The sequence below is a fragment of the Chiroxiphia lanceolata genome, chromosome 3 (assembly GCF_009829145.1).
Source record: "Chiroxiphia lanceolata isolate bChiLan1 chromosome 3, bChiLan1.pri, whole genome shotgun sequence".
Lineage (NCBI taxonomy): Eukaryota > Metazoa > Chordata > Aves > Passeriformes > Pipridae > Chiroxiphia > Chiroxiphia lanceolata.
The window spans coordinates 48,374,430-48,399,090 of NC_045639.1; the positions used below are offsets into that span (position 1 = coordinate 48,374,430).

At 40.6% G+C, this 24,661-nt stretch overlaps 1 protein-coding gene and 1 long non-coding RNA gene across 5 annotated transcripts; both read left to right on the plus strand.

The window, feature by feature from the left end:
* On the plus strand, positions 1–7,734 carry LOC116784830. The gene is made up of 4 exons (XR_004356262.1): positions 1–26; positions 834–895; positions 4,895–5,008; positions 7,526–7,734. It is a non-coding gene; the product is annotated as an uncharacterized LOC116784830 (long non-coding RNA).
* A 2,456-nt stretch (positions 7,735–10,190) lies between these two features.
* Positions 10,191–23,947, plus strand: STX11 (syntaxin 11). 4 transcript variants are annotated; one of them, XM_032684328.1, is made up of 4 exons: positions 10,191–10,267; positions 19,054–19,123; positions 20,651–21,518; positions 22,574–23,947. In XM_032684328.1, the coding sequence occupies exons 3-4, from the start codon at positions 20,656–20,658 to the stop codon at positions 22,674–22,676; spliced, it is 966 nt and encodes a 321-aa protein (XP_032540219.1). In that variant the 5' UTR covers positions 10,191–10,267; positions 19,054–19,123; positions 20,651–20,655; the 3' UTR covers positions 22,677–23,947. The 4 variants fall into 4 exon arrangements, with proteins under 4 accessions (XP_032540219.1, XP_032540221.1, XP_032540222.1 ...); XM_032684330.1 differs by having other exon boundaries at positions 19,054–19,119; XM_032684331.1 differs by lacking the exon at positions 19,054–19,123.
* The last annotated feature ends 714 nt before the right edge of the window (positions 23,948–24,661 follow it).

Here is a 24,661-nt window from a genome sequence, read left to right on the forward strand (position 1 = left end):
TGTTCCAGTGCCTCACAACCCTCACAGTAAAGAATTTCTTCCTAATATCTAATCTAAGCCTACACTCTTCAGCTTAAAGCTATTCCCCCTTGCCTATCACTACATGTCCTTATAAAAAGTTAATTCTCCTCTACACTAGTAGCAAAATATCCCACTGCCTATCCTCGATGTAATGCTTCCTGTAGTTTTTAATATTGGGCCTGTCTCATTTGATGCTACGTTCAAACTTGCATTAACTTTATGGAAAGCGGAATTTGGCGAATAATTTTAAGTGTTATAGACTTGTAAAATAGCACACAGTTACTGTCTTCTGTATAGCATTCATGCCTAAGAAATTATTTAAGGGAGAAACTATTTAAGTAGAAAGATGGCTGTAGAGTCATAAGCCTTAGAGAAACAAAATATCTGTTAAAAAAAAAAGCAGAGACATGAAAAGACATGTACTCTTTTCATGAAAAGAGAGAGCTAGCGCTCAGGGGATTTGGATGCAACTTCTAGTTAGATCAAGACTTGCTGTACACCTCTAGGCATTTTGACACTTTCTGTGATTTCTTTCCCATCTATATACATGGGTAGCAATACACATAGCAGTATTTTAAAGTAATTGCTTGCAAATTGGTTTAGAGAGCCTGAAGTGGAACATAGTTTATAAATGTAATGCAATATTGTTATAGTTGTCACATAAAAACCTAGCTTAGTCCATCAATTTAATTGTCACCAAAGTTACATGGGTCTGAAAGTATGGCAGGGTTTCTGATATTATTTAGAAAATCATCTTGCAAGTGAAATTTTGTCCTTCAACAACTGGCAAGTCTATTTCTTTTCATCCTCAGGGAATAGGATTCGGAAGATTTCCATATAGTACAAGTCTGAAGACTGATGGGTGTATTACTGGGTGCGTGAGAGAATTTGGAGAGTGCTTGTTTTCATCTAATCAATCTGTCTTATCACTTGTAATATACTGCAAACACTTGTTAAACTGTTAAACTGCCCGCTATAATTCTTTGACCAAGTTACAAACAGTCCAGATACACCTTAGCACCTACTAATCCCATATATCAGCTTGGCAAACTTCCCTGTCAGGCCACCACTGGTGCCAGGCAAGCGTGTTTTCTGTCTTCTGCTGACAGACAAAGTGTGGGTAGATTGCTCTGCTCAAACACCTGAACGAAGACAGAGTTGTTTTCAAAGACAGCTACAAATGGTTGAAGTGCAGATATGTATCATTAGAAATAACAAATCTCTGGAAAATAAACTCAGTAGATCAGTAGCCAAGATTAAAATGAAATGTAGGTGTGTTGCTGTGAGAATGTTGACTGTGAAGAGCTGGCTTTGCTGTAGCAGATAATGAGCCTACCTTAGACACTGTTCATGCAGTAACAGGCACTGGATGGTGAGTCTGGCTACTCTTGCACTGTGGTATGTAGGATATGGGACCTAAGGGCTTTCTGTTTAGAGGCATCTTTCAGCACCATCTTTGAGGCCTCTACAGCTGTTGATTTTGGACCACATTAGAACCACAGATTAGAAATACCTTAGGGAGTTATTTTCTCCAATATCCTCTCAAAGCAGAGTCAACATTGATTACTGACCAGGTATCTCTGGACCTTTGTCCAGCTGGGTCTTGAAAAACTCCAAGAATAGAGAGATTCCCACAACTTCTTCAGAGGCAATCTCCTGTTCCAGTGCTTCATTGCTCTCATAATGGGGATTTTTCCTTGATGTCCTATTGGAACCTGTCCTATCTCAATTTATGAGCATTGTTTCATATTCTCCAGCCATACACTTGGGCTGTATCAGTAATTTCCTCTTCAGTACATTAAGGCTGCTGTTAGGTCCCCTAAATCTTGTCTTCTGTGGCCTAAACAAGCCTGGTTCCTTCATCCTTTTCTTACACTCCAACCCTCTGACCATCTTGGTGACTCCTGCTGGATTCACTCAAGTTCATCTACATCCTCATCATACTGAGAATCCCAAAACTGTTATTTTCTTACAAAAAGAAAGGAAAGGGAGCAAGAACTCTTCCTATGCCTCTAACGTACCTCTAGGCCATGTAGCTCTGCAACAATAGGGAGGGTTACTTTATCAAGAGTAAGCAAAGTGTAAGGCAGCAGAGAGAACATTAGTAATGTTTCCAAACGTCACATGCATACATTCTCACTGACCAGAGTAGCCCCAGAGATAGATTGTGACTTTGAGTTGTAAGAGTAGTTATGATCTTCTCTCTAACCCATAAGGGGCTAAATCCTATGTGGAGAATCTGGTCAGAGAGAGAGAGAGAGGAATAGAGCCATATAGGTAACAGAATAAACTTAAGAAAACTGTATATTCCAAGATGGCTGGAGATAGAAATACAGATCTGTCATCTATCTCAGTGTGTCATTTGCCTATCCCCTCCCCGCCGCTTCTCCTTTCCATGTTTGCTGTAGGGTTTAAAGGACTGCACAGCATCAATTGAGTGGATGACCTGACCCCTTTGAGGAATGAAGGGGGAGAAAAAAAATCTCTGTAAAGAAGGATTATCTTAGATGTAATTAATTTAACTGTCACTAAAGCTGCAGATATGGCAAGATTTCAAACATCACTTTGAAAATTTTCTTGCCATGTCATATAATAGATATATTTTTCATCACAAATTGATGTGTCTATCTCCTGTCATCTTCAGGTAGTGAACATGTGAAATTTGATACGCAGGTATTCAGTGTTATTTAGAGTTAAATATAGACTCATTTTCTAGATGTATTCTGTGTACTGATTATTGGTGAACTTTTAACCAATTTGCTGTTGGATACTTCAGTGTATTAATTTTGCTTATCTATTATTGAATTATTTTGTGAAGTTGTACTTCCTTTTAAATTCACACCAAACTGGTACTCACAACAATTGTATATGCTGTGGAGTTAACATGAAATGTGAACAGTATTTTAAATTATTATTTATGTAGGATCTTCTCTTGCATCATTAAATGTTAGTTGGGTTTTTTTTTAACTTATCATGTTGCAAAAATTTATTCTGTAAGATGGAAATAGTGTTTAACAACCTTCCTGTCAATGTATGTGTAACACTGCCAACGTTGGCTACCAGGTTTGCAGTAAAACCAGTGGTTCAAAGCCATGTAGCATAAGGGTGTGTAGCATCGTTTTCTGTGCTTGTTCCCTGTCTATGTACTATTTCTTGGGGGAAACTGCCTACTGGCCTTGGCCAAGAAGCAAGGCTTACGTTGTTAGGCATGGTAGGAATGCATATAGATGACAGATCTTTCCTGAAACAATTTGCTTTCAGTAAAAAAAGTGTGAATTAACTTCTCAGGATTAAAGGTACAGCTACCAGATTTACCTTACAATATTTTTAGTATGATATTAACAATAGATCTGTAATCTCTTGAAAATCTCACTGTATCACTGTAATTGTTTATTAGCTTAATAAGAACACTTGGCTTGAATTTTGAAGAACTGATTTACCCCATCTGAAGCTGTAGTCTTATGTTTCAGTGTATTTTAATATTTTGTATTTCTATAAATATTTAAGTACACTTTGACACATGTTAATAAGATTGAGGCTAAAAGAAAGTTCAGGAAATCATCTAATCCATTCCCCCACCTCAATTTAAAATCACCTATACCTGAATTATTCCCAGTAGATATTTATCCAGCTTAAAACAGAGGCACAGCCAGGATAGGTTGCATCACTGAAGCTGAGAGTACAAGGAAGAAATAAGAACTGAGTATCTATGCACAGTGCAGTCCTCCTTATCTGCCATAGTAACACATAACCTACACAGAGATGCAACTTGTAAGATGTATATACACATATAGATAGATAGTATTATATATAAAAAACACATTTTCAGACCAAATAATTCTCTAGATTGACAAATTGGAATAGAGGCTGTGTGCTCTGGTTTTGGTTCACCTGCTGGGACTTCTCAATCAGTTTGCTCACTCAGATATGAACTGAGCAAATGTAAAAGGCAGCATCTGATGCTTTCAGAGATCCAGAAGTTAAGGGTTCTGTGTAACAGTGTCAGTACCCAGCTCCATCCTGATGGATGCACATTAAATTAATTAGAAGCTGATAATTGCTTCTCATGAAAAGATGATTGCACCCCTTGCTGATGATTGTACCCATTGCTGTCTCTGAGCACAGTGAGACAGGCAAAGCTGGAAGCACCTGGGACTCACACAGGACTCCATCAGATTCGGGTAAGTTTGATCTCTGTGTGGCCAACTACCCAGGCAGCTGAATCCATCAAAAGCTAGTAGCTTTAAAAGATAGTGAAGGTATTCAGCTGCCCCTCTGCCTTACCCACTTTCATGTAGAGATGCTTCATGTACTGAAATACTCCCCAGTAAATGAGAGGAGACCTGTGGGCTTCTGTGGCATTACTGTACAGCTGTTCACTGTCCCCAGTACTTCCTGTCTTTGCATTTCTTAACTATGAAGCTTGAAGTATGGCTAGAAACAGCTGCCTCTTAGAATCCTGGTATACTTGCCACAGCCAACAGGCAGGTTTCAAAAATAAAATATAAGCCTTCACTTTTCTCAGAAAGTTCTGCAAGGTGTTTGACAAATACCCCTCTACTTTGACATGTACCATTAATTTTTATTTTGGGTGGGGTTTTTTTCCTACCTAAAACACTGCCCTGTACCATGCAAACATTAACAGTAAGTTTGTTTCATTCTATATGAATGAAACATACAGTAAGTATGTTTCATTCTATCATGCTGTTCCTGTGTCCAGTACAACTTGCCTAGATACCATCCACCTTGCCTTTCACAGAGGCAGCAATTGGTCATGACTGGGCTGTGAAATCCATTGCTTCCTGGCTGTGTATTCCCGAATGATTCTTCACTCACCGTCAGCTAAACAAAAAGCTTTTCTTTTTCTTCTTAGATCCGTAACACATCAGTACCATGCTACCCTTGGGAAGGTCTACCACAAGGCATTTGATCTAGCCACAAAACCACCTGAAAGGTTTCCACTTGTGCAGCATGCCTTTGGAGGAAGGTAATCCACATGGTACAGGAACACCCGGTGCAGTTTGGGCAGGCTCCCCATCACTTTATGGATGTTTTATTGCTTGTTGAAAAGCACTGGCATCATGAATAAGGTGATCCATGAACATGGCTATGTAATATTTATGTTCATACAATTCTAGGATGGAATTGTTGTACTTCATCAAAACTTGGTGGGTTTTAGAAAACAACACTTTTTCTCTGAATGACTAATTGGAAAAGGATCTCCAAAAACCTATGGAAATGTTCTCGTTTTCCAATGCCTCTCTTTGTGAAGGTCTATTTATTCTTTACCTCACTCTTCTAACCCATCTAAGGCTTTTAACTTCTGGGAAAAAAAACCCCAAACCTTTTTATTACCCCCGAGGTACTTCTCTCTTCACACCTAATATACAGCCTGGTCATTTTCTGCTCAGAGAGTAGTGCTGAGGCAAAAACAGGACATGTACTTTTTGACAATATGAACTTGCCCCTAGAATCTGCTGTTACTTGTCCTATATCCAAATCTGAGCATCTGCTATGTGTCTTCCTTGCCTGACTCCTGATTGTCATAAAGATGCCCTTGTCTCTGCTTTATCAGGTTGCAAAGTGCTCCCTATAGTGCAAAAGTTAACTAATCTTAATCTATGGGCATGCAAATGTGCAGAAGAGACACCTCATTCCTGTCTGATAGCAGGAGTTAGAATACTCACCTTTACCAAAGTATAGGAATAGCGTTAGGTAATACTTCTCATTAGGACTGCTGATGTGACAGGGTCCTTGTCATGTTATACACATGGGCTGTGCTCTTGCATTCAAAGCTGTGACAGCAGGCAGAGAAATCCAGTGGCTTACCTGATAATCAACCAAGCTTTCAGCTCCCAGAAATCAGTATTGTTCCACTGGCTCCAGTTAAGTATGCTTGTTTACATCCATCAGGTAGATGTAATTTTGAACTTGTTAATTTGTTGGTTACTAGCTTAATAAAACATGCTGGCACCTGCCATTATCTCTAGAGTCAACAAAAATCCCAGGGCTATTTCCTGTACATCCAATCTGGCATTTAATACAGCTATAACTAGATTTGCAGCTCTGTAAGAACTCATGTACGGATAATGAACCTTCAGAGAGCTATACATGGGTGCCAAGTTGTGGTTCACAAGGAATTCAGGGACATTACACTCAGGGCTGGCTTCACATGCCTTTCAGGCATAATTGGAGAAGAATGTTAAATCCTTTCCTAAATAAGCAAGAGAGAGGGCCCTGGCACAGGGCATCCTCTGACTCCACAGCAATTAGATCTGTATAGCTTTCAGCACTCCATCCCTTTCTAACAGTCTTCTTCCTTCCTAATGAAAGAGAGAAAAGGAAAGCAAAAACACCTGTGGGGCTCGATACTTACAGCACTGTTATTCCCTGTAAATCCAAGTATCTCTGCAGGCTTCAACAGAGAATTAAGGTGGATTTTACCAGCTGTGGAGACATTTGGCTTTTGAATTCTTTTCATCAGTCTATTCCTCGTGTAACCAAGAAAGATCTCTTTACATCAGCAACATTTAGTTATGAAGCTGTTCTGTAACATGAGTAGCTTTTGTGAGAGGCTACAAGAAAATGTGAAAATGTGAAGTCAGAACTGCAGTGTTTGATGGACCTTACTCAAGCTGGAAGTACCACAGCTGGAAACTCAGTTTCTCTGGTTAATGAATACACTGAAAGAATTTCCTATCATCAACCATTGGTGTCTCCCTTCACTCACCTTGGCAACTGATAAATCATGTACTGTCAGAATGACTTACTGATTCATGAGGTTAAAAGGAAAAAAGTTATTTGTCCAGGACCATGAATCGTTACTTTCATTGAATCAATGTGAGCAAGATTACATCAGACCTGATTCTAGCTTAGAAGAGGCTCATTTGTACTGCACATGCAGAAAAGCATACATGAGTTTTATGTGTCTGAGAACTGGTCCTGGGATACAGAACTGAACCGGTAGCAATTTGCTCTATTTTCAGCTAAAAGTTTCACAAATGTCAATTATTATAGATTGAAACTTCTATAACTCCATACTTGAAATTAGTACAGATGTTATGGGTACAAACTGTTTTGAACAGATGGGTAAACTCCAGACAAACAGGGCCTGTATGTCAGCTGTACGTAAGGCACCTGTTGAAACTGGTCTTTCTGAAAATTGATATTCCCCAGAACTCCCGGATGCCCTGAGATGTTGGTAGGTGGTAGCAAAGAGCAATCTACATGTCCACATAATTGCTAATTTCTTGGTCTTTGGAAGGAACTCAGCCAGTCTGTTCCATTACTCTCCTGGTTGCCAGTGTCATTAGAAGCATCAGGCACCAGAGCAGAGAGATCATGGGTCTCCCACATGCAGACAGTCCCTCTGCTCTGTGTATTGGCCTTGAAATACTACACATCCTCAAGGTATTTTAACATACATGAGTCTCCAATTTGTTTATATATTACTTTTCACTACACATTTATAAGCACAAAGTAATTATGCCTTTCCTCTTTGTAGAGAGTGAGGAAACTGGAAGCAGAATGTGGCTCATTCAAAATAATCACTCAAGACCTAGGTCAGGATTAGAAGTCTTTAAGGAAAAAAACTCAACGGCTCTTCAGGACAAAAAAAAAAAAAAGAGAGGCTTACTGCCTCCAGATGTATAGTGCACTTACATTGCCCTAACTCCTTTAAAAAAATTATTGGCATCTGTGCAAATGAGTTCTGCCTTTATCTATGTAAATTTAGCATTTCCTTTCACTGGTAAATGACAAATTTTCATTAAATGTGTATCTTATATGAGAGATAGCACAAAGTAAAAAAGTTATTACATTATTTTTGTGGCTTTGTATGTAATGCTGCTTGGGATTCATGGGAGGGTAAAATGACAAGACTGAAAAAATCTATTAATTTTTTTGGGGAAAATCACTTCTCTCTGTCTAATCATTTTCATTATCAATCTACACTGTTCATCTTATTTCAGAAGTGATTGAAATGAGCATAATAATCCAAAACAAGTGTCTTTTGTACGTATGATGACATGATAATCTTTTCACATGACTCATCTGGTTTTGTTTCTCATAACACCATGCAAATGGGCGACCTTGGTAGGATCTAGCAACATAATATGCTCAAGCGCTTCAGGATCCTTGTTTGTCAGTGGTGAATTTTTTTTAGTCACCTATTTGTGTAGCTTAATTAGCAAGCTGTCTCTGAGAGTTTTCAACCTTCTTTAACCTCTTCTAATCTAGGTGGCAAAATTTATAGAAATAATAGTTTTCTCTCACCCTCCATTCCTTTCTTAGAAGATTAATATTTTAACAATATTGCTACCTTGCCTTCTACTCAGCTACTGAAATTTTAACTGAAGCGTCTCCCAAAAAAGAGGAGACTTGACTGTCATCTATTTGGTCTTTCAAATCCTCCTCACAAATTATAGGGAAGATACCAGATGTTTCTAGATGAGCATTTTGCTCATTTTTGATCAGCAGACGCATCAATCAATGCACCCAATAGCTTTGCCTGTGCTGCAACAACAGCAGATTAATTTGTAATTCTTGTTCCATGCCATACAAAGCAGTCTGGATCTGTGATTACCCGTGACATCACATTAACACGCAGCTTTATTTTCAGCTCCGCTTGCATTAACAACCTTGAAGGCCCATTTGCTCTCTGTGGTCCAGTGGCAAAGAGAAAACCAACTGCCCACACACTGGGGATGCTGTAGCTGGGCTCGCCGAGCACAAGCTCAGAAAAGAAGAGAAAACCTACTCATAATTCAGTGCCTTCAGGTAGTTTTAGGGGACCAATGATACCCTATCATAAATTTCTCTCCAGCATTAAGGTCTAAGGGAAAAATGCCAGCAAGGTTCTCCACATGGAAGAACCCTGTAGTGCAGTCTTGGATTTTTCAAGGGGAAAGAGCCTTTCTGTCAGATATATTTTTAGCTAACTGTTAACCTAAAACCTCTAGCATTTACCTATTGCTCAATTTTTTCTGACACAACAGCATAGAAAATAAGGAGGGAGGAACCTTCCTGTGTCTCTGCACTGTCTCCATCATGACAGATTTGGTCTTGGTCATGCAGGGATTGACACAAATATGAGAATTTTTGAGCCTTATACTGATGACAGCTCAGGAAAGCAACATAGCTCTTTCAGCTACATCTTTGCACCAACAGAAAAGTAACTTCTATCTTTTAAAATTACAGATAATTTCTGTGGTGAAAGGGTGAAGAAAATGCTTGTCCAAGATGTTCAAAAAACTCTAAAACTTCCCACCTCAGAGAGACTTGAACAACCTCTGTAACTACTTGTGTGGCTTATTTATGTGTATTATTAGTGTGTATCACACATTGTAACACCAAAGTTTTGTCAGGTTTTTTTCAGTTAGAATGATGGGGAAGGTGTTTTGTTTGGGTTTGGTTTTTTTATTTTCCCCCAGGAATGGTCAAATTATCGGAGTTGAAGCCAACATCCAAAAAATGGGCTAAATTTGACCCGGACCCTGAAGCACGGTGAAAAGAGCACAGCTTCTCATCCCCACACTAAGCAGCAGTAATTTGAAACATTCGTAGAAGTTCTTTTGCCCCCCCATTTCATCATGCGCGGCTCAAGCCGGCAGGACAGGGCAGACAGCCAGGGGACACGGGACGATGAGGGACGCGGCTGGGGGGACGCGCCCCTTCTCCGCTCACGGCGGCGCCTGATCCTAGCTGTTCCCTCGCCCCCTCGGATTTCGCTCTTTGTCGGCCCCGCGTCTCACCGCACCCCAATCCCATCCCCAAGCCCTCGCAGCTCGACGGTCGGAAAGCACCCGCTTCCCAGCGAGGAGGCGACGGCAGGAAAGGGCAGGGGACGTCCTCGGGGACGACGGCAAAGAAACGGGCCACCTCAGCCCCCCACGCTTCCCAGCACCACGGGCGCGGACTTTCCCGGCACTGGCAACTGATCGAGCCGAGCACGGCCCCGCGAGGCCGCACAGGCGGAGGGGGGGGGCGGCGCAGGGGCGGCACAGGGCTGCGCGCCCGCCCCGCCACACGGCCCTGCCCGACGGACCGACGGGGCGGGGCCCGCCATGCAAATCACCCCTCCGGCAGCCAATGGGCGGGCGAGCCGGGCGGCGGGGGCGGGGCGCTCCGCGGGATGAACGCTCGGCCCGACGGCGCGGGCGCGGCGGCCGCATCGGCCTCGCGTGGGAGCGGCGCGCGCGGAGAGACGCGGGACGGAACAGGCCGGGCTGCCCCATCCTGCCCCGCGGTGAGTACCTGCCCGGGCGGGGGAGACGAGACAGCGCTCTTCTGTCTCGGAGGGGGCCGGACCGACTTTGGCTTCTTCAGCCCGGGCACCTCGCCGTCGGCGGCGGGGAGCCGGTGTCGGCTCCCGGGACGGGAACGCAGCCGTATCCTCGAGCTCTGCTCAGCATCAGCTGGGGTTCCCGGCCGCCGACCCGCCCGGAGTTGCTACCGGACGGAGGGCAGTGTTGGGCCGTGCCGGAGCCCGGGATCCGGCGGGGGCGGTCAGGCTACTCCTTCACCTGCTGTCGGGGCGAGCTCCGGTGCGTGCCCGGTGCTCGGCAGCCAGCCCAGCCGGCAGGGCGGGGGGCCGCGGGGCTTGCGGAGCGCTTTGCACCTCGGTTTTGCATAAGAATAGACGAAACTGCCCCGTTTTAGTCGAGAGGGGAAGTCTGAAGCCCGGAGGGACGGCAGGAGGTGCGGACCGGGGCTTTTGGGTCCAGTGGTGCCTTATGCTAACTCTGTTCCTCATAGAGGGCAAAAGGGATGGCTGGGTTTTCACAGGAGGGAAAACTAGAGGCGGTTTCCAATATGAGTCTTCTCATCCAGTCCCAACGGTGTCTGCATTTCCAACTGCTTTGTTTGTCCAGCTTAACAAGAATTAAGATTTTGTTCATAGTGCTCATACGTGTTATGAATAACTCCAAAGCAGATTTATAGAAAATTTGGTCTATAGGCAAAATATAATAGTTTTTTCTTCTTCCTCGGCATCATCATGGCCAGATCTGGAATTGCGTGCAAAAGTTAGAGTTCTTTGATTGCTTCCTATGAACCAATATTCATTTCCTTTCCTACCAAGAAGAATTAGCACTCGTGTATGTCTGAGATAACTACATGTCACTGCGATACCAAGAAAGGAAATGACTAGAATAACAACACTGGCCTGAAACGGACGCTTGCACTTCTTGTTCCTGTTCTTTAGATGGTATTTTAGGAGCCGTTTTTTAAGCTGTCAGGGATCAAAACAGCAACATATGACTGTTTAGGGGAATACAATTTGAAAGATGCTGCTTTCTTACCAGTCATGATACTCACTATTTAAATAGTGGTGAGACTACAAGATAACATAACTTTTTTTTTTCATGACTGCTTGTTAGTGCCACTACTGATTTTTTTTTTCACTGACTGCCTTGTATGACCACTGCTCTGAAACTGAAATTCAGTCATATGGTATCTGGTGTTTTGGCTGAGACTAAAATTGCAAGTTAAACTCTTGTTGTCAAAAGATATCTCCATGAAGAAACTAAGCATGGTACAGAAGACTTCGAGACATTAAAATGGGTAAAATGTGATAACAATATCTTCTGGACACTGCAGATAAACCTTATGCCATGGAACACAAATGCATATTCTATCAGTCCTGGAGAATTTGGGTGCTGTGGGCTTAGGCTCCACGTCTGACACTTTCCACTATACTATAACAGTAACCAAGATCTGCTCCAGAAGGAGAAATGGTAGTTGCCACTGCGGGGTGAAAAGAGTCACCCAAATTGCTGCCCAGCATGGGCAGCACTGTGCGAACACATACACTGTGGGACACATGGTGAGGCTGGGAGCAAGGGCACTGAACAAATCATGGGAATGCGGGGCCATGGGGAGACTGTAAGACATTACCTAATCCATTTGGTACATTGTAGGTGTGTACCTAAACCAGGCCTGAGAGGGACTTCTGTACCCTCTCTCTATCCTTTAAGGAAAAGGATCCCACAGTGCTTCCACAGAGAAATGATCCAATTTTCAGCTAGTCACAGTCAGTTCAACATAGGTCTCATGTATGAAACAAACTGATTACTTAGTGTGTTTCCAATGTCAACACAGGGATCAAACTGATAATTTCTCTTTTCATAGAAAACTCCTTTTGTGCATTGGAGTGCTGTGTCTCTCTCCCTAGTCTTCTGCATAAAATGAGCATAATTACTTCAACTCCTCTTCCTCCAGGGCTGTATTTTCTAAACCATTTGGAGACAATGCCAAATATGCTCCCTTTGACTTTCCTAGTGCGATAACTGGTGCAGGATATACTATTCCAGCTGGGGCTTTATCTATGCCAAGCAGAGTAAAACCAGTCCTTCCCATGCCATTTCTCATATAAGACATGGGGTTTTGTTTTTTTTTACAATGGCATTATATTGTGAGCTTGTTTTGTAGCTTGCAGTCTGCTATAACTCCACTAATGCTTCTGTGCTACAAAACTAGGTGTTCCCTACTTTCTATCTGAGTGAATAATTTTATCTAAATGTACCAGGCTCGTCTCTATTGAATTTCCTTATAGATTTTTGTAAATTCTTCTCTTATTTGTCAAGATCACCTTAAATTCTCATAATTTCTCCTCCCTTCCACCGCCAAATGCTTGCTTCCTATCCCTTCCAGTTCAGTGTCACCTGGAGACTGTACAAGCTTGTGTTTGGTTACATTTTCCAGGTTACTAGTGGAAAATATGGATAGCCTCTGAGTATAACAGAAACACATCATAATACTGACATATTCAAAACCAATTCTGATGATGAAAAGACAACTGCTGTGTTAAGTATGAAGGTGCTGGACCAGATACAGTGTCTACTCTCTCTTATCTGGCCTATCAGTTTTCTTTTACTCTGGTCATCTCTCTAGGCAGGGAGGGCAAAGCATGGTGCAGAAATTACTGAGGCAATGTTAATTTGATCCAGCGAACTCATCTCAACACCAAATGTGGGGTTACCACTTTTTGCAGTTTTGCAGAGAGGCCATTTTTTGTTACATCTGCATTTTGGGTTGCTCCCCAAGATGTGGCCCCCACATGAGCCATCTCTGGTGAGGAACATCATTCCCAAGGAGCAGCAGCACCACTCCTGCCTAGGACTAGCTCCTGGGAACCCCCTCTTGGGGAACAGTGAGGCTCCATATGAGAGGAGCAACGCAGTTCGGTTTCAATATCTTCTTTGACAGATTTTACTGATTGTGTCGAGTGTCTGGATGTCTTATCTAGCCTATCACACAGGGTTAGGCACTTCTCATCTAGACCACATTTATGTAGTTTATCAGAGAGAGAATGATGTCACATATCTTGACTTAAAAAGGCTTATCATGTGTGCAGCTTTTGCTCTGTCTGCTATGACAGTTAACCTGCCAAGATTATTTTCGACAAACTCATGTTCACAAAAGACAAGAAATTACTGCACACTCCAGCCTTTCCTGCTATGCCTTTTCTCTGTTCTGTGTTTATGGTAGTGACAACTCACTTATTTTTGAAAGCAAGAATAAGGTTTACATGAGCTTCGGATATGTCCAATCAGGAACAGATTCTCTAAGTACCACTGGCTAGCATGTCCCTAATTACACCTATATCTTGTCTCAACTTCACTGGTACTTTGAATGGGCCTGTAAACACTTATGGACTGCTAAGTAGTGTAACTTCCATAAAGCCTGCCAGCACCTGACACGTCCTGGGGCTGAGGGTGTGGGTACACATGTGTGGCTGTGAGGGTTATTTCCTGGCTTAAACTATTTTGGTGCAGGTACAGTTGTGTAGATTTTGCAGTAGGATCCCAAACTGAGCCTCATGTGTACTGGTCCACACGAACAAATACCAAGAAAACACCCAGTGTTTAACCTTAAAAGGGATTTTTTAAATTAAAGAGTAATTGATCTCAGATTATAATGCTTTATTACAAGCTTTAAATATATGTGTTTTTTAAAAAATAATGCTATGTGCTAATTTAAAAGTGTTGGTAGAACGTGTTGCTTCTGACTGATGATCACATGCAGCCTTGTATTTCTACTCACATGCCAACATAATGTCTTAATCACTTATAAATACCACTGTGTGGTAGCAATAGTAGTTATATAATGTGGTATGTACGTAGCTATTTCACTGAGCCAATGTGTGTCAGGGAAGCCGAAGTGATTAATTAGCTAATGTATATACTCATGGCACTGTAGTGCCAGCACTGCCTATGAGTGGTTGTCTAATTTCCTTGAGCAGTGACTCGTAATGATGCCGAGCTGTAGTAATTGCCAAGAAATGCATGGATGGCTGTCTCACCGTTTAGGTGAGTGGTATGCTTCTGTCTTAACTATTTGTCAAGCCTGTGGACGTACAGTTCATGCCCCCTTGTCTCCATCCAGGACAATTTTACCTGAAGACCTTAGTGTGGCCTGTGGTAGGAAGGGCACACTGCAGTAGTCAGCCTATGGCATGTACTGGAAAGCACTGAATAGACAGCTATGGTGGGATTGTTTTCCCTCTCTTGGGTAAAATACAATCCCACGCATGTTCATCTCCTCTTTGTAATGTTGCTGTGGTTTTAGCAAGCTATGCACATTAAAGCCAACTGGAGTCAGCTCACGAGTCTCAAGGATTCCAAGGATTCAGCAAGTTTTCAGTATCTGCAGTCGATAACTATCTATCCTATTTCTGGCATCCTCAAGAAAATGAAGTGGCCAAATTTGGATGTGCATTACCTTTCCTGCTTTGAACTTCCATTTATATACAGAAGCATGAGGACTTCTGAAGAGAGTTCCCGACTTTGGGAGGGGCTTCAAACAATGCACATGAAGACTTTACAATTTTCAGTGGGCCATGTAGTGAAGATGGAGACACTTTTTTTGTCTACCGCCCTGATACAGTTGCCCCACCCCAACCAACACCAAATCTAGTTACAATTGCTCATTTATATGACTTGTGAGAAAAATGTCAAGAGGAGATATCGAGAATCCATTTTATCATCTATCCAGCATTGAAAATTTGTCAGTGGGGATCCACAGCTCTCCAGTGAAAATTTAGACAACCTAGTAATTAGTAGCAGTCAACCTATGTACAACAAGCTGTCCTCTCCAATGCAGGAATAATGTTTACTATCATGGCTACTGAGCAGTATCAAGTTAAAACTTCAGATTTTTTTTGTCAATCTCATCATTAATATGTGAAAAATGCAATACATATTATAGCGCATGTGATGCATGGCATCAACTTCCCCTAGTTTTGATACTAATGTCTGTAAAACCTTATAACCAATCAACGGAAAACACCAAGATGGTTCACCTTATTGAATACATCTGGGAAGTATGAGATGCACCCTAGATCCTTGAATTTATAATATGCTGTCATACAAAAGTTGAGAGTTCCTTTATGTTGAAGAGATTGAATGCTGGTAAAGAAACTGAGATAAGTGAAAGAAGCGCCTCCAAAGCTATCAGTATTCAAACAATTATTGCCTCATTACTTTGAGTTAGAAGCAACAAACTATCTGAAGTTTAATTTTTACCCTCTAAGCCTTTCCTAGCCTTTATGTTAGGAAAGGTACTTGAGACTTGGAGATTCTGCCAACTGCGAAAAAGCCATCCCTACTTCTCTGAATATATCAGCTTGTAATAAAAAAATGTATCCTGATACAAACAGAGAAGTTGACACTTCGTGCAAGCTTTTGGGAAAAAATAATGTCCTGAAACATTTGCAACTGCATACATTTGTCACTGGGGCGATGGCAAGTATAAAGGAGGTGTGCTGCTGTACGTACGCTTTGACGACCATGTGAGCTGGGCAGTGTCTAATAGTCTTCTTGCTGGATTTCTGTAGCTTTATAACTGCTGTTCAGTGTTAACCAATGGATGTTCAGTCCTGGATACATTTTGTCTGTTTTTAAACATTGCCCAATCCAAGAAACTCCAGAGAGGCTAACTTCCCTTCAGTGAGGCCATAAAAAATTTTGAAATGCTGATCTCTGTCATAGTTGCTAATACACAGATGTGATCTTGAAACAACTCCAGAAGGAAAACTGTCCTAATCATTAGATTATGATTGTTGGTGTTTCTTCAAACTCTTTTAGAGGAGAAGAGAGAAAAAAAAAAAGAGTGATTTAAAAAATTCAAGCCTGCTGTGCCACTAGTGATGGACATGGTTGGGGAGACAGGGAATTTGTTCTGAAAAGATGACTAGCACTCTGCTATAAGTCAAATAGAAGCTCTTATGGAAAGAGGAAAACCTATTGTAAAAAAATAGTCTGTTTTCAACGTTAATTAATATTGTCAGATCTATTATTGGACAACAGGCACAAACATTAAATCTGGTCAAAGACAGTTGTTTCCAAAACAGAAAGTTACTTGAAAATTGTTATTAAATCTGAGACTCCAACTCTTAAATTAAAGGCTTCAGCTGCATTTAACACTTTTTTTTACCTATACATGACTTGCATTTTGGTGCAACAGCAACACACTATTTTTATTGTAATTGACTTGGCAAATCCATCTTGAGTTGATTGCCATCAATACCACATCCACTACAAGCCACGTGGGAAGTCACTGAAATGTGCTGACACACACTTAGCTATGAAGTAATTTTGCCTAGGAGCACGTTATTTCCTAATTGTTCACCACTTGTTTTTTGGCTCACACCTATTGTGTGTCATGCGATCAAAATCACATGCCATTCAGAGACAGGATGAGCCACATGGGTTTGTAGTAGGACTTTTGCCTTCTGAGGGAGAGAAGAACTACTGAGAGAAATTGTTTTTGACTGGCTTGTTTTGAAGTATCTGTTGTTCCTCAAATAGACCACTTCAAATGAAGTAAAATCTTCATCTTGTAAGGAGGCCCTACTTGAGGCTGAAAATATTACCGACCAGACTTTTGGTAACCCACAAGCTGGTATTAACTAGCACAGCTGCCTTTTATGAATGCTGAAAGAAGAAACAACATACACTGCCTTCCTTCCCAGCTGCTGGCAATGGAATATGGATGCTGTGCTGAAACTGCTTCTTTATATCATTGTTTGTCCCCAAAAATGTGGATATACAAATGTTAAAGCTGAAATAAATATAGGTGTGCAACTCATTTGTTTCTATAGAAATAAGTTTTCATCCTTAAATTATTTCTACATAGATAACAGGCTGCAGAACATTAGCATGGCAATGGAAATATACTATGCAGCACTCCCTTTTGTATGTATATGGGGCAAACAGAAAGGGGATTTATACATATGCATTGTTTTTGATTTTCAGAGTGCATTTTCTTTCTTGTCTGAAATCCCATGTCATACAGAGCTGTGTGGGGCTGCAGTCTTATTGCAACAGGACAATTTGTGTCTTTCTCATGCATCATGGGAAAGCCAATCATTGTGGTGATTAATACCAAGAAGTAGCACACTAACATGAAGAGATGAGTACTGAACACATCCTCAGCTGACTGCACTTGCTGAGCACCTGGCTTCAAAGTTGTAACCTCTGCAGTCATCACCTGGCCTGCTTTTTATTTCCTCTGTGTATGTTTGGGTGTACATGCCATGATGGACTCCAGAAGGAACTTCATTTTTACAAGGATAGATTTACCTAGCCCAGAATTACAAACATGGAAGTACATGTTCCATGTTGAACATGCACAGTAGTTTAAAATAAAATAAAACAAAACTGACATCTAATCTATTAAAATTCACACTCTCAAAATTAAGGTATCTATACACTTGCAGTTGTTACACTAGAGTAGTTCATGTCTTGATATTCTAATGTTTTAGATATATAAACCTGCACAAGTAGTTGAGTGTATTTAATGTTCATATTCAAATTAGCAAACTTTTGATCTAAGGCAGATTTAGAGTGGACCTTTGGACATTAATCCAGCCTGCCTCAAAACACACATAGGTAGTTCAGGTTGCTGAGGGCCATGTCAAGTAGAGTTTTGAATATCTTCAAGGATATCTTTTGAATATCTTCAAGGATGCAGACTTTTCTGGGCACCTTTTCTATTGTTTCTGAAGGTTTGGGGTTCTTTTCCTTCCTTTTCCCACCTCTCTGCTATCTGGCTGGCTTTTCCCTTGTTTTCACTTAGGCCTGTTGCTTCTTGTGCTATTGTTGTACATTTCCATGAAGGGTCTAACCTTGCATTAAGCAGCTGGTGACAGCAACAAGATCTCCCTTGAGCTTCCTGTTTCTCAGGCTGAACATTCCCAAGTCTCTCAAGCCTCTCTTCATATGTCAGGTGCTCCAGCACCTCTGATCATCTCTGTGGCCTCCCCTGGGCTCACCACAGTGTGTCTATGACTATTGCACTGGGGAGCCCTGTGGCCTCTCAAGTGTTGGTCAGGAGGGGTCCCTTCTCTTCCTCACTTTTGCTACTCCAGCCCAGACACATTGCTGGCTCATCTTCAAGTTCATGTCTAACACCACACCAAGGTCCTTGTCTGCAGAGCCACTTCCTAGCCAGGAAGCCCAACTTCTACTTCTGCACTGGGCCTTGTATGAAGGGAGAGATTGACTCTCATTTTACAGATTGAGCCCTGGTAATTGATACTATGTATCAATATATTGCTGTTCTAATTACAAACAGTCCTATCAACATAAAAGTAGATGCAAACTTTGCCGAGTAACAAAAGCATCTGAACGAGAAGGTCAACTTTTCTAAACACTGATCTGTTAAGCTGAAATGTTTCAAATTGCTGTTCCCCTTTACTCTCCCATGCTTATTTGTTTCAGATCTTTAGTGTCAGTTCTGTCCCTGACACTGTTCAAGGAATGCTTGGAAGTTTTTGTCCTCTCTTGGGAAGATCTGGTTCCCCTTTGTTTGAAATGAGAAGCTGAAATAGGAAAAGACCTCTGTGGTGTTGTTGCATTACAGCCTGCTGTTTTTTCTTTATGCAAAAAATCCTAAAAGGTTGTTTCTCAAGGTAGCAGTTTCCAAATACCCCAAATAAATGTACTGTGTTCCTTGAGCAATTTTAAAGCCAAGTAAACCCAAATACCTGACTTTTAAGCTGCACCACACATTTTGGTTTTTATCTTTCAGATGCGGATTTTTCATCTTAATGTTGTGGCATGAGGTGAAAGTCTTGATTTTATTATTGCTGAGGAAGTAGGTGAGAAATCTTTCATTTTCTAAAGCTTTCTCTGTATGATTGAGTTGGATCTATGTGGCTTAAGTTTTAAATTCAAACAATTATCTTACATGTGTGCATTCCTGAATGAAAGCTCTTTTCTCAGGATATTAATGGACTTGCTTGATTTACATAGCTTGTGAAAGGATTGGTGTAAGTTGAAATTTACCTTTTTACTTCAATATATATGTGATCCTAATCAGGACACTTCTCAATTCCAGTATATGCCCCCAATGAACTATACAAGCCCAAGAAACTTTGCCAATGACAGAATCTTTCCCATCTCCTCCCTAACATCTTTAACACTTCTAACAGTCCCATGAAGTAGATTATAAACTTGCAGTTTTAATTCACATTAGATTTAGGCCTATTATACTGGGTATATACACGAGACTTTTCTTAACCTGGGAATAGCTGATGATCCTATGAAGGGATATATTGTTTACAGTGGAAAGCATTTTTGTAAATGCTGTGAAGATACTTTAATTATTGGAAAACCAAAATTGAATCCTCTAAAGAGATCTAGAGATGTCCTGCTTGGTGCTCCTTAACTTGATTCTCTTTCTTACTGATTTAAATGAGGTCGGAATGGTCTAGATTTCAAGTAAACAATATAGGAGACTTATGTTTTATTACCATGTAACTGGTCTGCGCAGATTACTCATTCTGTGGCTTTTTAATGAAATGTTTTTGTAGTTTAGTATTTCTGAGGCAAACACATTGAAAATGGATCCTGATCTGTAACAACAGTGTTACTTCATTCCTTCAGTAAGATTTTTCTATCATACAAAAAAAAAAAAAGGGTTGGATAGATGGTTTTACTTATAAAATGCTGCTATTGCTATGTTATTTTGTTAATGCCTATGGTCAATGATGGCATCTGGAGACACTAAACTTGCTTTTCCTTCTTTTCCACACCATTTTTTGAAACTTTTCTTTCCCAACTGTATTGGTAAATACCATTTGTGTTTCTGAGAGGCTTCCTAATATTCTCCCAGGAAAAGAAAGCTTAGAATGACAGAGGAACTGTGACATTTTGGGCAGCTGATGTAATGAAGGGTCAAGAGCTAGAGGAGATTTCTCTAGTGAGCAAATTACATTATTAACATGTCTACAGATACTGATAGCTGAAGGCTTCCTATCGAGAGTTTGGCTTTTTTTGTCCAAGTGGAAGACTGCCATTTGGGAGGGAGGTTGGATATTGTCTTATTCTTTTGGATTTGTCCTCAGGATTTATTGTCTTCTCTCTTGCAGTTTTTCAGTTTCTAAGCTTTGTACCTTCTAGAAAAGAGTTGTAGCAGCAGATTTTTGTATCTGATATTCATTACTGTATGAAATACTGTGAACAAATTTAAAATCTGATATTTTGAGTATCTTTGATGTAGTTATGTTTGTTATCTATAATATAATTATTACTATGATGTAGTTATTAGTTATGAACTTTCAATTCTTGTAAACCAATATTTCTGTTACTTTAAACTTCATTCCTTCTGTTCCTCTGTTTTACAGGCAGGATGAAAGACCGTCTAAGTGAGCTGCACGAAATTGCCAGGTTACACAACCAACAGTTTTCTGATAGTGAGGACGATGAAAATTCACGCCACGATATTCTCCTTTATGAGACTGATTATGCCTTGGAAATTCTTCATAAGGACATACAGAACATTCGGACAGAAAATGACCACCTAAAAGCGGATGTCAACCGGCTCAGAAAGCAAAACACCCGCTTCCTTACTTCCATGCGCCGTCTTAGCAGCATCAAACGAGATACTAATTGCATTGCCAGAGACATTAAGGCCCGCGGAGAAAACATCCACAGGAAACTGCAGGTGATGAGAGACTTCTGTGAAGATGCAATAACAAAATATGGAGCTATGTCTGTCATTGCCAGGGTAGCGAAAAACCACTATGTTGACCTCATGCACACATTTCAGGATGCTATGTTTGATTACAATGCAACAGAGATGAACCAGCGGGAGAACTGCAAGATTCGAATTCAGCGGCAGCTTGAGATCATGGGCAAAGAGGTTTCTGGCAACCAGATTGAGGAGATGATTGAGCAAGGCAAATGGGATGTCTTCTCCGAGAATCTCTTGTCGGATGTTAAGGGGGCTCGCTCAGCCTTGAATGAGATAGAGACACGACATAAGGAGCTGGTCAAGTTAGAAGGTCGCATTAAGGAAGTTCACGAGCTCTTTCTGCAGGTGGCCCTGCTAGTGGAGGAACAGGCAGACACTTTTGATGTTATTGAGATAAATATGCAAAATGTTGAGGACTATGTAGGAGATGCTAAAGAGCAAGTGAAAAAAGCTTTGGAATACAGAAGGAAACATCCCCTCAGAACAATCCTCTGCTGCTGCATATCATGTTGCAGAAGGTGACTATCCCACTGGAACTATCACAGACTGATATGAATGTCTTCAAAATCAGGTGTTCTTTCCAGTGACTTTTCTGTAATGACAACCCCTAGAAACAGGGGAGCTATTTTGCAGTTGGTTTTGTTCATTGCCTTTTTTCTAAACATGCTGAAGGCTGTTCTATTTAAGAACTCCTAGAAATGTTGGTAAAATTATATTTAATCTAATTTTAATTGAAATATACTCTATTGCTGTAACTAGAGGTGCAAGATTTCTGCAGTGATACTTGTTTCAGATAGGCAGGAAAGAGGAATGAACAGCCTAGGGAAGATGAATAGTTTCAAGAAGTAACTTTATTCTTATTTGTCGAAGTGAGGCTGCAGGCAGCAAAGCCTTACCACCTGGGGCAACACAGTACACAACAGAATCAGGAGTTTTTAGTTTTAACTTGTTTGGAGCCTGCTTGATGCAATTCTTTGAACAGACTTTCGCTCTATTAATGTGACAAAATATCAAGCCTGTTAGCAGCAGCAGGACACAGAATTAGTTTCTCTTTCAACTTGATTTCCATCTGTCTTGAATCTCAACAGAAGTGACTGCACCTTAAATGATAATATGCACATTTTGTTCCATTGTGTGCAAGTGACTGCTTTTTTCCATTTTGAGTACCTGCAACTCTGTCAAGGTAGCTAGAAGCACTGCAGCACTGAGGCATCTCACTCACTTTTAACTTGAGCCATTGTCTGTACTCTCAGTTTCAAACCTGCCATGCTTTCATGCTTTTTTTCTGCCAATTAACACTTCAGCCAGAAGAGACGCATGCAGTGGCCTTCTGCAGAAATACCCAGTTGTACTGCAGACAACATTTTTGGGGTTGAGAAAGCATTTTATGTCCTGGGACATACATACAAGCTGCTTTAGTGGAACGACTGCCTGTCAATAGACTTTTATTTTTTTATAAGCATTGATTGAATATGGGGGGTTTATATTTATTTTAAATAAGATGAAGGATTAAATTTTTTTAACATGCAATTTTCCTGGTGTACAAAAATTGTGACTTTTCTCCCATTGTTAGGAAATCTCTTGGGAAAGCAAGTACACCTGAAGAAGAAAGAAAACAGTCTCATGTCATTTTAGTGCTCTTTTCAAGCTTAAAAATAACCTCTCCTTTTGTGTAAGGGGAGTCTGCCCTTACATAAGGGCAAACCAGGAAGCTTGGATTATGACAAGGGAATAGAAAATGTGCAGCCCTGGCAAGCACTGAGCATTGTCAGTGAAACATATATTCATAAGGTCTCATGAGTGATTATAGCTCCTGCTTCTGGAGGTTTTCCAACTATATTTCTAAGAGGCTTTCTGATACACTGTGATCTATTGCTATGCTTTGAAACAATGCAGGACATTTTTTTAAAAGTTAGTTACTTTTTTTAAACTGATTATCCTATTTGTACCTATTTTAATAAATATATTTCAACATTTCAAGTATTTTATATTTGGGAGTTTTCCTCAGATGTGTATAGATGTGCATCTTCCTGTAACAATCGCAATGAAACCTCCCCTTTCTGTTCTTTTGCACTCTAATTTCATATGTGAAAATACACTCAAACATTTCTTACTATTTGTATTACTATGACAAAACAGCAAAATAAATTCAACTTCCAAGCTTTCATATCCTGGTGGGAAATACTTCTTAGCCACATAGGCTTTTTTACACAAATAGAAACTAAATGGATAACTCTTCTCAGAAACTGAATGTCTCTTTTGCTGTAGCACCTCCCTGTGATAACATGGAAGAGTGAGGAACACCAATCTTCTAAACAGTAAGGTATTTTGATATTCAGTGTGTTCTGATGATATCAGTGTTATGCTTGTCTGTGGACCTCTCCAACAACCCGATGTTCAAACTTGAAGTGAGAGAAAGGAGGGTGATGAGCTACCACCATTGCCAGTAGCTTTGGTGCTGCTCAAGAAGACAAAGTCTTTACTCCATAGGTACTCCCATTCGAGTCAGTGGAATTGTGTATTTGTAGAGAAATACCCTAAACCTCCGAGGGTGAGCATGTGGGGATAAATCAGTGAAGAATGAAATATGTATTTCCTTTGATCCTAGCGTGTGCCAGTGTTTTTGACAAAAAATATGTGCATGTTTTCTTTGTGTTCATTCCTTTTTTGCACACATATATTTACAAATGGAAAAAAGATTTAATAAGGGAAACTGAAAGTGCAGAGTGTTGTACATTGAATCAGCAGCTGGGAACAGTTTCTTGCATTGTCAAAGTTTACTTTAAAAGTTGATGGACTAAACTCTTGAGTTGGTGAAAGATTAAATAATACCCATAAAGGAAAAAAAAGTAAATTAGATGTGCTGCATTTTGAGATAGACTTAAAATTTTTTTTTCCAATAAAAGCCATAGAAAATGAGTTTCATGCATTGTAAGATGATTCTCTAATGCAAGAAAAAAAATCAATTTTATTCTGGCAGTTCTGAGAGATCTTGATGGTTTCATTAGTAGATACGCAAAACTTATACACAAATATTTAGTTCAATTTCAGGCACAGGGAAAGAGAGCGAAATGAGAAGGTAGAAGAAGGCATGAAGAAAAGGTAATTGTAGACTTTCTCTCCTGACTTAAGGCTGTAGGTGCAAGGAAGAAACAGAATGTATTGATGTACCCACTGAAGTCCCTTTAAAACTATTTTTAAGATGCATTGTGAATTAAAGGCACTCAAAAAATGACTTCCAGTAACTGAAGAAATCATTCTCTTCCTTGCAAACGTTGCTCAACACTGTGGGTTTTTCTCTATCTTTCAGTTGTGTAAGAACTCAAATTTTGCCAGCCCATGAACTTGCCTAATCACATTTAAACAGATTTTTGAAAAAAAACTGATCACACTATAGTTGAAAGGACTCATGCCACACAGGATGAGTGGAAGAAAATGATAAAAGTTGTTTGACAACTTTAGCATACTAATGAAAAAAGCTGCAGGATGGACATCTCTGTGCTCCCTAAGGAAAGCTGCCTTTTCCTTCTGAAAGTCAGTACAGCTCCTGTGTGTAGCATATTCCATGGGTTGGTGAGGTTCTTCTTCCCCTCTTCCCTCATGCGGCAAACCCTAAAACTGAGTTTGAGGGGTGAAGTAGTTAAAAGTGTGAGAGAGAATG